The sequence below is a fragment of the Balaenoptera musculus genome, chromosome 17 (assembly GCF_009873245.2).
Source record: "Balaenoptera musculus isolate JJ_BM4_2016_0621 chromosome 17, mBalMus1.pri.v3, whole genome shotgun sequence".
NCBI classification, from domain to species: Eukaryota; Metazoa; Chordata; class Mammalia; order Artiodactyla; family Balaenopteridae; genus Balaenoptera; species Balaenoptera musculus.
The window spans coordinates 49,471,763-49,487,677 of NC_045801.1; the positions used below are offsets into that span (position 1 = coordinate 49,471,763).

The window sequence follows — 15,915 nt, forward strand, 5'->3', positions numbered from 1 at the left end:
TTGGACTCTCAGAGTTCTGTGGTCTCAACAACGTAAATGAAATAATAGAAAACAAAAGCAAACTCAAGAGAGGATATCCCCTTGGTGATTAAAAAATTATTTAAGCAGATATTTGTTTTCATCTGTATTTTATACATTGGATATTATATATATATGTATATATATATATATATATATATATATATATATATATATATATATATATATATATATATATAAGCACTGAAGATAAAATTACTACTTGAAAGCATTGTAGGTATAGTCACTTGCTTTTTACCTTGACCTAGAGTAAGGTTGTCTACAGCAGGCTTTGCTTCAATAAGAAATGTTATTGAGGCCTTGCTGATTTCATACTCTAATGTGACACCAATATAGTCATGTTTGATCTTCCACTGTTTTGTGGAAAGATGCATTACAAATTTTAATTGAGAATTATTCCTGGTCAATTATTGATGATGTCAGAAAAGATTTCTTGATTAACAAATAACAATGGTATGAAGAATGGACAACTCAAAGTGACCCATAATCTTATTGACATTGATTTGTCAGCCAAGAAACAGACTTTGATCATAAAATGGTAGATCCCCTAGCCTTTCTGATAGTTTACAATTAAAAATAGTTATTCACTTCTTATTCATTTGGAAAAACAGCCTTTCATGATGAATGACGTAATATAAAAAAGAACTTAGAGAAAAATCACCATTCATTTTTTATGTAATTCTAACTCATTTGTTTGAAAGACTAAGGCATAAATCAAATACGTATTTTTTAGAGCATGCTATTTTTTCATTATGCACTTAAAATTCATATATTTTATAGTCTCTATTTGTATGTAAATCATAAGGCTTATTAACAATTTTTTTTCTTTGCTGTTCTCACAAACATGATTGACAGTAGCTTAGCACCCTTGAGTAACCTAGCAACAAGGTTTCTTACTCTATAGCAAGTAAGAAATGGATGCAAACAAAGTGTTATGGGAAAAAAAAAAAGAGTTCAATTTCAGAATATATGTGCATGTATACTATTAAAAATCACGATGAAATCTAATTTGGGTGAAATTGGTTGACAATAGGTATTGAATTTCCTAGTAAATAATATATTGCCAGTGAAATCTTGTCTCCTTCATTCAGGAAAAAAAAAAAAAAAATCTATTTCAGACTGTACCACTGTTGACTAGGTTACTGAATATATGTCTTCCCTAGCAGCCTATTCATTATAGATTAGATGAAGGGAGTGTCTGGGCATGTTTTCACTATGTGGTAGATGAGTTTACTAGATGGAATTTCAACAGTAAACCTTCCTGGCAGTGATACATTTGCTAATCCCTTAAATAGTTTTAGAATAAATATTTTATCTTATTTTCAAGGGGTTGTGCTGCACTTTTGGGGGATCAATTTCTTGGAAATACCACAAAAGATTCCACCTTGTGTTTTACATGTTAAGAAGCTGATATGTTTAATATCTGTTTCTTTTGGTGAAATTTAACTTCTATAATTGCTGTTTATTTTCAATGAGAAAATAACTCTTTTGTGTTTTAATTGTAAGGTCATAATGGGAGTGTATCAGGTATTGGGAGAAAGCTACATCTTCATAGGATCATTATATGAAAAATAGACTCAGGTGGGCGGGGAAACACATACTAGTGAATACCTTCCATTAAATAGCACAGCTTTTATTCTGTGCCAAAGGCAGAATTACCTGGCCTTTCTCAATTTGACAGGTAGTTCACTGCACTTCAAGAAATTTTAGAGCCTTATGAAAGATTGAAGTAAGGGACAGCAGGATGGGCTATGAGCTGGACATATGATTGTGCATTTAAAATGAATGCATAGAATTGTAAAACTAGAAAGCCTCTGCTCTCTGGTAGAGATCCCCACCCCCACCCCCCACCCCAGATAACCCAAGTTTTGGTTATTTTTAAAATCTAACCTTAAATGACTCTGATTTTGGCTGTAATCACGACTGGGTGTGAGCTCAACATCAATATCTTCCTCTCACTATCCTCCCAAATCTCTCTTCCCTAGGGAAGACCAGAATTAAAATCATGATATCCTTAAGGAGAGGGCCAAATATTCTCAACTAAATAGTCTGATTTTATCTGTATGTGAAAAGTTTGGTCACTTACATGATTTGGTTTGAAGTGAGTCACTGTAAATAAATGAAAGGATATCCTTTACATGAGAAACAGTTCCCTGTCCTTGAAGATATCTAGTTCCAATTGGATAAACCAGTTGCATAGAATTTATACCCCAAATGTCATTATAGAAAAATTGGTCTACATGTGATGATGCTACTAGTAACAGCTGTAGTCAGTGGTTAATTATTCAGGAAAATGACATTTCAGATATGGCATATGCACATTAACTTCCCCTTCCAGCATAGATGTCTCAGTGGGGCCATATTGTTGAAAAAATATCTTCATTTTGGGAAGTTGAGTTCCTAGAGGGCAGGGATGATCTTATTTGTGATTTTATCCAGTATCTACTATAGTACTCTATACAGTGTAAGCTTGAGACAAATGATTAATCTTTTTCTTTACAATTAGAGTTTGTGTGTATGTTAGAAAGATCTGTAACAACCACTGAAATTATACTAAAATAACCTAAACTACATAATATGTGTTAAAAAGAGACAAAATTAAATAATATATGCCCTTAGAAGAGGAAATAAAGTTTAAAAATCAACTATAGACAGAAATTAATTACCATAAAATTACTGTTAATTTGTGAAGTTGATCTAAAAGGAGCTGTACTTGTTATTGCAGGTTTGGTTACAGAAGTACGGCTACCTTCCACCTACTGACCCCAGAATGTCGGTGCTGCGCTCTGCAGAGACCATGCAGTCTGCCTTAGCTGCCATGCAGCAGTTCTACGGCATTAACATGACAGGAAAAGTGGACCGAAACACAATTGAGTAAGTAATGGCATCTGCACTCTTTCTTTCTCAGCTCTTGAGCCAAACTAAGTGGTCTGAAAAACCCTTAGTGAACTCCACCAACCACAAATGGAATGATTTGTCTCATGAACGTTTCTTTGGAACTTAACCTATGTTAACTCCACTCCCCTGAGAATCATAAAAAATTAAAACACAAAATTAAGTTTACTCACCTGGACTTGAACAATACATTTTCAAAATAGGAAAGAAAATACCAACAATGGGAGTCAAAGTAGATGTACAGCTGAAGCCACTACTAGAAGAGTGGTGATCAGTGATGTGCTGGAGCTGGATTGTATGGCTGGAGGGAGTAGTGTGTGCACATCTCTTTCCCTAAATGATATCACAGCAGTAACCTGAAATTGACCAAAGTCAAAATATTGAAACCGAGGAAAATAGGAAACTGCAAATCAGGGCTCTGTTTTTGAGGGGGAGGGAATCAGAGAGCCAGTTAATAGTTTACTAGCTTTCTGCTAGTGACAATTCTCATACTAGTTAAATCAAGGGAAGAGTTTTCACTGAAAAGTCTGTGCTTTCAATCTTTTAGTAACAAAGGGCTTATTTCTACTCTTTAATAATATTTGTTATTTAATTTATTTTTTTATCAATCATTTGTTCATTTATTTATTCAACCAATCACTCTTTACTGGGCATTTTATCTGTGAAAGAGGCATATGCAGATTCAAAAGACATCGTCTCTTCTTCAAAGGAACTTCAAGTTAACTGTATAGCTAGACACAGTCATAAATTGTTTTACCACAAGTACACTATGAAACAGCATTATTGTTTCTAGACAACAAAGGAGGAAAAGATTAATTCTTTTAGTGCAGGGAAGAATTATTTGTGTTCATTGAGTCTTTGATACTCAAAAGTAAATCTACTTCAGCATTTATAATGATCAACACACAGTAAACCTACACAATAGGGAAGATAAGAATACATTTTTCTCTCTACTTTTTCAAGTAAAAACCTGAAAGTCAAAGGCTAAGTGAAGTCCAGACTAGCTTCAGAGTCCAGATTTTTTGACATTTACTTGGGGAAGTTTCCACTATACCATGCTGTGTACCTTTGAGAAATGACACATTTTTCTTAAATACCTGAAGTACCCGGACTCAGGCATATATAATTAATTCTTACATGTTAAACTAATTTAATATATAATTTTAAAATTGTATTTTGCCTTCTAATACTTAAAGTATGATGTTAGTCATACTATTTCATCAAAACAGAAAAAACATATAACAATGGCTTGAAGATTAAACAGTTTTCAAGCAGTTTGAAAAAATAAATTGGGATACGGAGGGTGGGAGGGAGGAAGATGCAAGAGGGAAGAGATATGGGGACATATGTATGTGTATAACAGATTCACTTCATTGTAAGGCAGAAACTAACACGCCATTGTAAAGCAGTTATACTCCAATAAAGATGTTAAAAATAAATAAATAAATAAATAAATAAATAAATACATTACCTCTCCTAACATTTTTAAGAGATACTTAAATATTGAATTTGATTTGAGTCTGTGAAAACAGAATGAAGAATTAATATAATGCATTCTGTGAGAATGAGAAACCTGTTATTAATATTGGGAATACAATTTTGCTATTTTGGATCTACTGCCCTGTAATCATTGCAATTCTCTCTTAATAGTATACTATCAAAAGTTCATTTAAAGTCATAACATACCTCTTATCCAAAATAAATATAGTGCTAAATTAATAAGCAAAACCTCCAGCAAGCCCTGTGTTTTGTTGCTGTGTACAATACAGAACTCCATTTATATTACATTCTCTATCCCAACAATTTAAAAAGTGCTCTGGACAAGCTTTCTTGTTCCCTAACGCAGAGCTGATACCTTCTAATTCACGTTTTTGGAAATTATGACACAGTTTTTAAAAATACAATAAATGGTGACTTGGGAAACAAATTATTTTAAATATGCTTATTACTAGATACTAAAATTGAGAGATTGGAGTCCTATAAAAGGTGTCATTTGTGTTTCCCCTCACTTTTGAAAGCCCCTGCTAATCATTGAAAATACTCAAGAAGGATAAGTTTGATTTCCTAAAATAGATAGAAAAAGGTCTTTGTCAGGAGATAATGGAAGAGGAATGTGTGCAGGATTTATTTGGACCCTTCATGTGGAAAGGGGTTAACAAAAATACAGAGGTGCAGAGAAAGACACGGGTCTTTTCCTGGCATACAAGGGCTCAGATTCCAGACCAGAAGAAAGGATTGTGTCAGTGTGTAGGTGTTAAAGTAACATTTCTGTGAGCTATAGCATTATAAAGAAAAGATCAACTAAATAAGCAGCCTTAAATTTAAAACCAACCAGTTTTTCTGCTTGTTTTTTGTTTTTTTCTTTAAAAGAGTTTTGTTCTAACTCAGTTACTTTGAAATTAAAAACGTATCTTTCTCTTTAAAGAGAGTGTTACACTTGGTAGTTATTTCTAGCTGAACCCATTAAAGCCTTGTTAAACCCTCATCATTTTCCCTTCCTAGACTGTGATGCCTCCTCTGTCTTCTGTGTCATTCTCATTGTCATTCATACTAGAAACCCTGCTTCATACTAGAAGCAGCTTCATTTGCTTCCTGTCTGTTTTTTCCACTGATGTATCCCCAGTCTTGGGGTATTGTTGCTCAGGGTACTCAGCTCAAATTATGTACCATTTTTGTAAGTATAATCCCTATAATCATGCTACTTAAGCAATTCTCTGTGCTTCTGTAATATTAAATGAATGTGTGGTAACAATCCATGCTGAAATTGCATTCTATTATTTTACATAGTCAAATTATAATGTATGAATTTTTTCATCTAAGTCTTATTACATAAAATATGTAGTAAAATTAGAGACCTAGAATTATTAATCAGTATTGAAATAATGTCTTAGGATTCATTTTCAGATGCCATAAACATTTATCTAATTTTAGACTCTTGTTGAAATCAATTGTTTTTAAATTAAGTAATTATATTCTTTTTTGGAAGACAGACATTTGATGGATTCAATCTATAATTCTTGGGTAATTAAAAGTAATGATGCCAATTATAATAATCCTTATATTACATTGAAGAAATTAATCATTTTCAAGCAACAAATTTGGTTATTACCTTAAGTGGCATATTATATAGCTTTTGAATTAATTAACATTGGTATTGGAGAGATAGTAGTGGTAAATACTTATACCGTCCCCACCCAAAATGAGCTAATTATCATATGTTGCAATGGTTCTTTTAAATTATTGGTTACTTAGCTAATTTTAGTAAGCAAGCTCACTTAAATTCCTTAATAAGTGAATTAATCTATGTTATGCATAAAAATGCAGTATTTTGCAAGGACGGAAAAGGATAACAAGGCAATAATAAGAATGAGTTTAATATGTTTTTATAATATTAATAGTAAGTATTTTAAAATTTTAGTTTATCTTTTTATGTGTGCACAATGTTATGCCCTGAAGCGTACTTGATGGGATTTGTAAGGTGATCTTTCTTTTTGTTTTTATCTCTCTCTCTTTCTTTCTCTCTCTCCATATATATATGTGTGTGTGTGTATGTGTGTGTGTATATACATACAAACATATATACATTTGTGCATATATACTGGATGATCTTAGTAATTCTGTTTAATTTATTTAAATCATGCCCAGAAATTTGTCTTAATTAAAAATTATTTTAAGACTGAATAAGTAGCTTTATTCAAAGAATTATTATGAAACTGTAGTGATATTTGAACTCCTGATTTTGGAATTCAAGTATTTATTTAGATATATCAAGAACTACAAGCTTTTTGGTTTACTTATCCAGATGTTCTATGATTTTTTTTCTTTAGTCTAAATTATCAAGTTAAGACTCTTCATTTTCAATTTGGATATAAAAGATAGATCCATCAGTAATTAAAGATTTTTCTTTGTTATTTTTTAACATAACAATAGTACTCAAAGCTATAACATTATAGCATGGGTCAATCCACATTTTGGTAGCTACAGAGGGTTGGTTAACAGTTAAATGAGCAGGGTCCTTACGGCTCTGTTCCAAAAGGTAAAAGGTGAGAGGTGAAAGCTTAAGAAAGAGGTAACACTCTAACAGAGCTTTTGTTCACATTGCAGATCATGGAGGCTTAATACACTTATTCTCTGTGCTTGGGTTTTTAAGTACTTTAACTTTGCAGTTTCAGCTTTGGGAATAACATGTGTGTCCATGCAGGCAGTTAATGAGTTGATAGAAAAAAGAAACTCTGGACCAGAGTGAGCTATCAGCCTATCTACATTTTGAGCCCTAAGTGAATTTACTTTGAAAAATCTTCTTCATGATTATTGAACTTGAATACAAGCAAAGCCTAAGGACTTTTAATGTAATAAATATAAGCATATTTTAAAATTTCTAGAAACATTTCTTGGGACAACTATAATCATAGGTATTACTCTTACCTTTCATTAGAACTTGGAAAAGTTTGGAAGATAGAAACATGTTTAATATATTATGCTGATGAATATTTTTCTAAGATTACTAATGCATAAGGCACAAAATATATATTTTTGAGTATTTTTTCCCTTGGTAAAGGTAGATATATGTACACAGGGCCACTGTGTGGCACAGCCCCAACCCCAAAGGGTGGCATTCCCATCTTATTCTATTGGGGAGTTGCTTTCCTGCAGCCCCGCTATAGGGGCATCAGGGGCATGGACTACAACTTGAAGGAACCTCTTGGAGTCATGCAATGGGTAGTCCTATATGTTTGACATGAATGCCCAACTAATTAATTTCTTTTTTAACTGAAGCTAATGGATACTGTTTCCTGTATGGTGGCTTTTAACATTACTGCAAACTTCCTTAGTAGATTATGGTTACTTTATTTACATAAAACAGATTATGTGTCTGTTGGCATATTTGTTATCAGAATACTAGGAATATCCCTGTCTTGAATAACAAAGTGCTTTATGTCAACATACAAGTCAAAGTGAACTGAAAAATGTAGAAACATAGATATCTGTATGCTGCTGCTGCTGCTTCTACTACTACTAGTATAACTACTTCCTGATATTTTAAAAATAATATTAAGTATTATAAGTTAATAATAATAGCAGTTACTATCTGCCAGGACCTGTTCTAAGTATTTCACATGATTTAAATAATTTAATTCTCACATTAACTCAATAATAGTACAATCATTTCATTTTATAGAAGAGGAAACTAAGGAATAGAAAGAAACAGTAGACTGACTAATAGCACAGGGCTTGTGAGTCAGTGAAGCTGGATGGGAACCCTGGCAGTCTGGCTCTAGGATCCCTGCTTCCAACTTTTATAATGTAACTCCTCACAAGAGAACTGATTTTTAGATATTTTTCATTTTTAAATTGAGTTAATTTAAACAGAGACATTAATGATCCACCAAACTAGTTTAAAAATGCTCTGTATTCTAAACAGTTAAACCAATACTGAATATCAGTATTATATTTATGAAAATTGGGGTGGTGCCATGACTTACAACTTGAAATTACAAAATGTCTCTCTTGCAGCTCACTGGCCCACCCCCCCAGCCCAGTGCTCATTGCCCATGTCTTTGTTTGCTTTGGAATGTCAACTTAAAATTCTTAGCAAATGAGTCAGTAAAGAAGCACAGGTATATGAGTGTGTGTTGACACACTGAAAAGAGAAGTGTTTTAGCAACGATACTTTCACAAAAAAGTATGACTTGAAAATAACACACACACACACACACACACACATACACTTCAACACCTTTCCTTTTCATATGATGTAGTTATTACCTTGGGTGAGACAATCAATCAATTTCACGCAAAAGTAAAATTGCACTCTTTACTTCTGCACTCTTGTGTATAGGTAAATATGGGATTTATCAAATTGATACATGAATGGAACTAACATTTTGGTGCATGATAACTAGAAATGAACTGCCAGACTCTACCTGAATAACAACATTAACATGCCAATTTTACATTTAGTATTAGACAGCATTTAATTCATTGATGAGTTCTAGTAAACACTGACCTTTTTTTTTTTTTTAATTATTTATTTATTTTTGGCTGTGTTGGGTCTTTGTTTCTGTGCGAGGGCTTTTCTCTAGTTGCGACAAGCGGGGGCCACTCTTCATCGCAGTGCACAGGCCTCTCACTATTGCGGCCTCTCTTGTTGCAGAGCACAGGCTCCAGACGCGCAGGCTCAGTAGTTGTGGCTCACTGGCCTAGTTGCTCCGCAGCTTGTGGGATCTTGCCAGACCAGGGCTCGAACCCGTGTGCCCTGCATTGGCAGGCAGATTCTCAACCACTGCGCCACCAGGGAAGCCCAACACTGACCATTCTTGACATCACTGAGAACTTTAAAAATTGTTAAGAGAAAGAAACAAATGCTTATAAAATTAAAGAACAAACGTTTGGAATCACATAAAAATCCCAAGGACAGATTTAGTTCAGATACTGTGTGTCATATTCAGTGTCACGATGTGCTCTGATCATATTTTTGGGATTTTACATATTTTGATAATTAATACCTGCTAATATCTCTGTGCCAGAATATTTGGGTACATATATTGGTGAAGTTAACATAGAGTTATCTTGACCAACCCTCATTAAGTGTTCTTTGAATTAAATTACTAGTTTATATTACATTATGCCTGTTCTTATGTTTATTTCTTACACTTAAGTCATCTACATTATGATTTAATTTTATATAAAGTTTCACACAACATCTCTGCATAGTAAGCATTTGTTCAAGGCGCAGAGCTGTAAGAGTTACAAAGTCCTCAAGAAACATATAGGATAGTGGGGGAGATCGGTATGTGCAAAAACAATACATGAAGACAGTTTGCTTCATGTTCTTCACTGGAAGCTTCACTGGACACCGGTCCCATACAAGGCTCTCTGGCTTGACTCGCAGGTTAGTAGAAGACAGAGACAGAGATGTACACATTGTAATATACACTATAATACATGCTGTGTTGAGATGGTAAACTGTACATGTGGGAGTTGAATAATGAGGAGGATTAGGATTGTCACTGTAAACAAGGAGGTAAAAGTATTCCAGACAGAGGTCACTGTAAACAAAGGAAGAAAGAGGTTTGGTTCTGTAGGAACTTGTGTGGATCTTGGGAAGCAGGGAGATGGGGGGCATCCTGGCTAAGTATGCCTGAGTAAGATTCTGTCTATAAAAGCATTTCATACTTAGAACATGTAGTAAACACATCAGTGTTTTGAAAAGATTTATCTTTAGGAGTGAGAAGGCACTGGTGAGAGTGAAAGATACAGAGAAGTTTTAGAGGCAGAAGAGACTACATCATGATTGATTGGATGTGAAGAGACATCAGTGGAAGATGTTACCTGGATACCTGGCTTAGGCATTAGAAAGGCTTTGGGCTGAGAAAAGGTATCAGAAGAATTGGTACAAGTTTGGAGCTGAAAAATCATAATTTTAAATTACATGTAAAATTAGAAATGATGACAAGATAGCTAGATGGAGATGTGAGAACACTTAACTAATTATATTGTATTATTATTATTTTTTTATCATGAATGTCTTACATGAGACTGGGAGCTCAGCAAGAGCCCCTTGCCTTATCTTTTTATACACACTTTTTTTTTCATATATCTCTTAGCGTATTATAAAAGCTTAAAAATATTGTAAGATAAATGGATCAGGATAGAATGAGTAAATATATAAACAAATAGTTGGAACATAAGAAAAAATTATATGAAATGGGCAAAAGCTGAATAAATGCATAAGGAATTTAGCAGAGATATGTTTCAGCATAAGAATCTAATACTCATCCCTAAAACCCCTGTCCTTTGGAAGATGCAATGTTTCATTTAGAAAACTTTTACTAGGTCCAACATATGCACAACTTAAAATGGAAATTTACATTAACAAATTTAAATGTTTTCAATGGCTGTCTTCATCTTTTAACTTTATGTATTGTTAAAGTAATTTTAGAGAATATATCCTCATTGAAAACATATTTCCTCTAATAATGTATCAGGATAAAGACAAATTGTCAAATTTTATCCCACTATCCATTTCAAAATTATTTCTTTCCCTAGAGTGTTTACTTCAATATTTTCTTTAGCTAACTGTAAGTGTAATCACATCCACATTAAGTAAATTTAGTCATATTTAATAATTATTTGTTCTCACAGCACTTTCAGGGAGATGTCAGAATAAGTATTTGGTTAAGAAATATTATAATTTTTGTTGAGAGTATGATTAATGAAATACCCATTGATAAAAGCCACTTAAATTATCATTAATTAATTAATATTAACCATTAATGCTTAATATTTGTTAGTTGAATATGTATCTAGATCTTACAGAATATAATAAAAATATGTTTTCATTAAAAAATGTCCCTATCCACCTATTTATTAAACCTCTTTTAAATTCTAGGGGTTGTACAGGTACAGGGAGTATGTAGATCCCCTGCCCCTTAGTGTTTTACAGTCTAGTGAAATATATATCAAATTTAATGATTTAGAGCAGGGGTCCCCAACCCCCCAGGCCACAGACTGTTCGGAACAGAGCCGCACAGCAGGAGGTGAGCGGTGGCTTTCGAACGAAGCTTCATCTGCCGCTCCCCATTGCTCCCTATCACTCGCATTACCACCTGAACCATAGCCCCCACCGTGGAAAAATTGTCTTCCGTGAAACCAGTCCCTGGTGCCACAAAAGGTTGGGGACCGCTAATTCAGAGTGTCTTGGGAGTTTTAGTTAAAAGTAAAAGGTCTCAATTCTTGGCTCCAGAGACTTCAGTTCCATAGGTCTGAATAGCTTTCTAGGCATTAGCATTTACAAGACATCTCATTTGGTTTGGAGACTTTAATAAAGGGAAAGAGTGATTTCCTGAAGTAACTCTACAATGCATCATAAACTAGGATGGAGTTTAAGTCTGTTAACTGCAATGTCTACATTTTTACTGGTAGCAGAATAAAAAAGGAGAAACATACAATGCTTATCAGAAAAGTGTTGTCTTTCTTAAAAAGTAAAAGTCATGCTTTCATTGTTGCATGATGTTATTCTTATGTTTATAAAAGCTAGTTAGCTGATTTATCCCTGTAACATGTAAACTATTTCAGTCATTTTCATGAAATGGACATCTTTAGACAGTCATCTCTGCAGTCAATTATTTTCCATTTAAAGAATATAGAAATTTTTGATGAAATATAACAAAAATTGATTCTTTTGCTCATTTCCACTTTCTGAAGCATGTAATGCCACGAAGATTCTGCTTTAGTTCTGTAATTGTTAAATTAAATGGGCTAATGGATGATAAAGCCATTTTGAGTCACTAAAGAAAAACTAATAAAAATCATGTCAATCTTTCTCCTTAGATAAGAAGCAAGACTACATAGAAAACATAACAATGGTCAAATAAGACTCTCTAGAAAAAAATTTAGACAACTGTCTACATAAACATTAAAAATCAATAAATCAAAACCAGCATTTTATTTTCCCAATGTTAATATTTAAATTTTATTGGTGTCATACTAAACATTATATTCAGAAAAAAATTTCTTAAGCAGTGAATTCAGTTACTATTAAAGGTTCAAAGAGAATGGCTGTTATTTGAAAACTGGGGTAATGCTTAAAGTGTAAAGAAGAAAAAAGTGGAGAAAGGCAAATGTTATTCTAAACAACAATTTCCTTCTATTTAAGCTAGAAGAGAGTAGCATATATCTTCTTGCTTCCTGGAGTTTAGGTCATGTAATAGATTTTTAAAATTGTTGAATGTTAAAGCTGAAAGAGACCTTAGTGATAATTTATTTTTAAAAGTCTCATTTTCTGAATGAGACTTTCCCAAGGTCATGTATCTGTTAACAGCAGATTCTAGTTAGAAGCATCAGAATACCTTAGTTTACAGTTAGCTCAAAATGAATTAGAGAGAAAAATTATCTAAAGGATATGAGTTATAAACTAATGATTCTTGATCATTCCGGAAAAAAATATGCTTTCTACAATACTTAGATTCAAATTGCAAGAAAACTGACAAAATTCTCCTTTATGTTTTCCTGTTTTTATTACCACTGCCATAACTTCTCAATGGATTTCTTTTTGAAATTAATGATTAGGGTTGTTGGTAAATAACTGGAAAATATTGCTTTTTGCAGCTGGATGAAGAAACCTCGATGTGGTGTACCTGACCAGACAAGAGGTAGCTCCAAATTTAATATTCGTCGAAAGCGGTATGCGTTAACAGGACAGAAGTGGCAGCACAAACACATCACTTACAGGTATAATAGCTAATGATGAATTACTGTTTCTTTTCAATTTTTCAAAACTATGTACTTTGACATTTTGTTTGAGATCTTATGCACATTGACTACATGGTAACATATAGTGATGTAATGTTAACATAAAAAAAACAAAACTTGCAATTGAGAAGAGAATAAATTGTCCATTTGGAGACCCTGTAGACAGACATTTCTTGAAACACTTTTGTAAACTAGATCTTCCAGCTTCTTGAATGAATGCTAATATTCTGAAAGACTTTCAGATGAGTATTCTAACACACAACATTCTTTAGCAAGTATTCATAATCTAAAAAATTATAAAATAATAAAGTATATAAATAGCTGCAATTTAAACAATATATCTTTGAATTATTAATTAACTTTTGGTATCAGAGCAACCATTTAACTTTCTATCATTTTAGCAACAATGCAAATGGATCATCCTTTCTTGTCTTCAATGAAGCATGCTTAAGGGATGAGAGTATCTTCCAATCTGGAGTGGCAATTGCTGCTAGTTCATATTCATTCATTAACTAATTGAACAATGTTTTATTGAGTACCAGTTTGGACAAAGAACAGTGCTAGGTACTGGGGATATAAAAATAAATAAAGCATAGGGATTCCATCCATCCTCATGGAATTTACAGTCATGTGGAGAAGTTTAACAATCATATAAATGTGATGCCTGTTTTGAAAGAGAAGGAACAGGATGCAAGAGAAATGTAAACCATGGTCATTCAACCCAACTTAGAAAATCAGGCTGGCCTCCCTTCTGTCTTAAGAGTAATATAGAGTATTAAAGGAAGTTCTTTATATGATCACCTTAACAGATACAGAAATGCGTTCAAGAAAATTTAACCTCCATTTATGATGACTAGGAATCAAAGCAAAGAAAGATACTTAATCAGAAAAATGGCATCTACAAAAACAAAAATTACAGCTTCATTATGTATTTCACATATAATATGACCACTGTAACATGAGGTGTTGGGAAAATATATTGTTAAGTGAAACAACAAAAAATACCTGCTATCTCTACCTCTATCCAATAACATTGTGCAACTACTTATAGTTGTAAGGTAATAAAAGATATAAGGCTCTGTAAAGAAATAAAACTATCTTTTATAGTCACAGTTGTATCACTTTCTAACAGAACACCCAGAATAAGCTCTAGATAATTTTTCAGAAATAATAAAAGAATATATCCAGCTTTAAAAATAATTAGTAGATTTTATTTTTAGAGCAATTTTAGGTTTACAGAAAAGTTGAGCAGATAGTATGAGTAGTTCTCACTGCACCCCCCCTCCCCCCAGTATACACACTCACATAGTTTCTCCCAGTATTAAGATCTTAATTAGTATTAGATATTTGTTACAATTGTTGAGCCAGTATTGCTCTATTACTGACTAAAATCGATAGTTTACACCAGAGTTCACTCTTTGTGTTGTAGTTTTATGGATTTTGACAAATGCATAATATCATATAGTATTACAGTATCATACAGAATTAGTTTCACTGCTCTGAAAATCCTTTGTTGTACCTATTCATCTCTCTTCTCCTTAGGACACTACTGATGGTTTTAATGTCTCTATAGTTTTGCCTTTTCTAGAATGTCATATGGTTCGAAACACAGTTTGTAGCCGTTTCAGACTGCTTTCCTTTACTTAATAATATGAATTTATTTCCTCCATGTCTTTTCATGACTTGATAGCTCATTTCTTTTTATTACTGAGCAATATTCCATTGTATGGATGTGTCACAGTTTGCTTACCTGTTCACCTAATGAAGACTTCTTGGTTGCTTCCAGTTTTTGGCAATTATGAGTAAAGCTAGTATAAACATGTGTGGGCTGGTTTTTGTGTGGACATTAATTTTCAACTTATTTGACTAAATACCTGGGAGTATAATTTTGCTGATCATAAGGTAAGACTATGGTTAGCTTTTTAAGAAACTGCCAAACTATCTTCAAAGTGGCTAAACCATTTTGCATTACCACCAACAATGAATGAAAGTTACTGTTGCTCTACAACTTTGTCAGGATTTGGTATTGTCAGTGTTCTGGATGTATCCATTCTAATAGGTGGTTTCTCAATTTTTTAACTTGCAATTCCCTAATGCCATGTGAAGCTGAGCATATTTTCGTATGCTTATTTGCCATCTGCACATCTTCTTTTGTGAGATGACTGTTTAGATCTTTGCACCAACTTTTTTTTTTTTTTTTTTGCACCAACTTTTGAGTTGCTATTTTAAAGGTTCTTTGTATATTTTGGATTACAAGTCTTTTATCAGATATGTTTTCAAATATGTTGTCTCAGTCTGTGGCTTGACATTCCATTCTCTTTTCAGTGTATTTTGCAGAACAGAAGTTTTAATTTTAATAAGGTAGAATTTATCAATTATTTTCTTTTCTATATTGTGCTTTTGGTGTTATATTCAAAAAACATTGCCAAACCGAAGGTCACTTAGAATTTCTCCTATGTTATCTTCTAAAATTTTAATAGTTTGGCATTTACATTTAGGTCAATGATCCATTTTGAGTTTGTTTTGGGGAAAGGTGTAAAATCTATATTCAATTTTTTACATGTGGATGTTCAGTTGTTCCAGCACCACTGGTTGGAAAGACCATCCTTTCTCCGCTACCTTTGATCTTTTGTCAAAGATCAGTTGCCTATGTGCATGGGTAAATTTCTGTGCTCTTTATTCTGCTTCATTGGTCTATGTGTCTATTCATAAACCAATATCACACTT

The 15,915-nt window shown here is 33.1% G+C and overlaps 1 protein-coding gene across 1 annotated transcript in view; it reads left to right on the forward strand.

Moving 5' to 3' along the window:
• The window catches only part of MMP16 (matrix metallopeptidase 16), a 334,023-nt gene that overhangs the window by 149,113 nt on the left and 168,995 nt on the right, over positions 1 to 15,915 (forward strand). The window contains exons 2-3 of the mRNA XM_036829818.1: positions 2,765 to 2,913; positions 13,045 to 13,167. Coding sequence (XP_036685713.1) covers positions 2,765 to 2,913; positions 13,045 to 13,167 — 272 coding nt within the window. The remainder of the gene's footprint in view (positions 1 to 2,764; positions 2,914 to 13,044; positions 13,168 to 15,915) is intronic.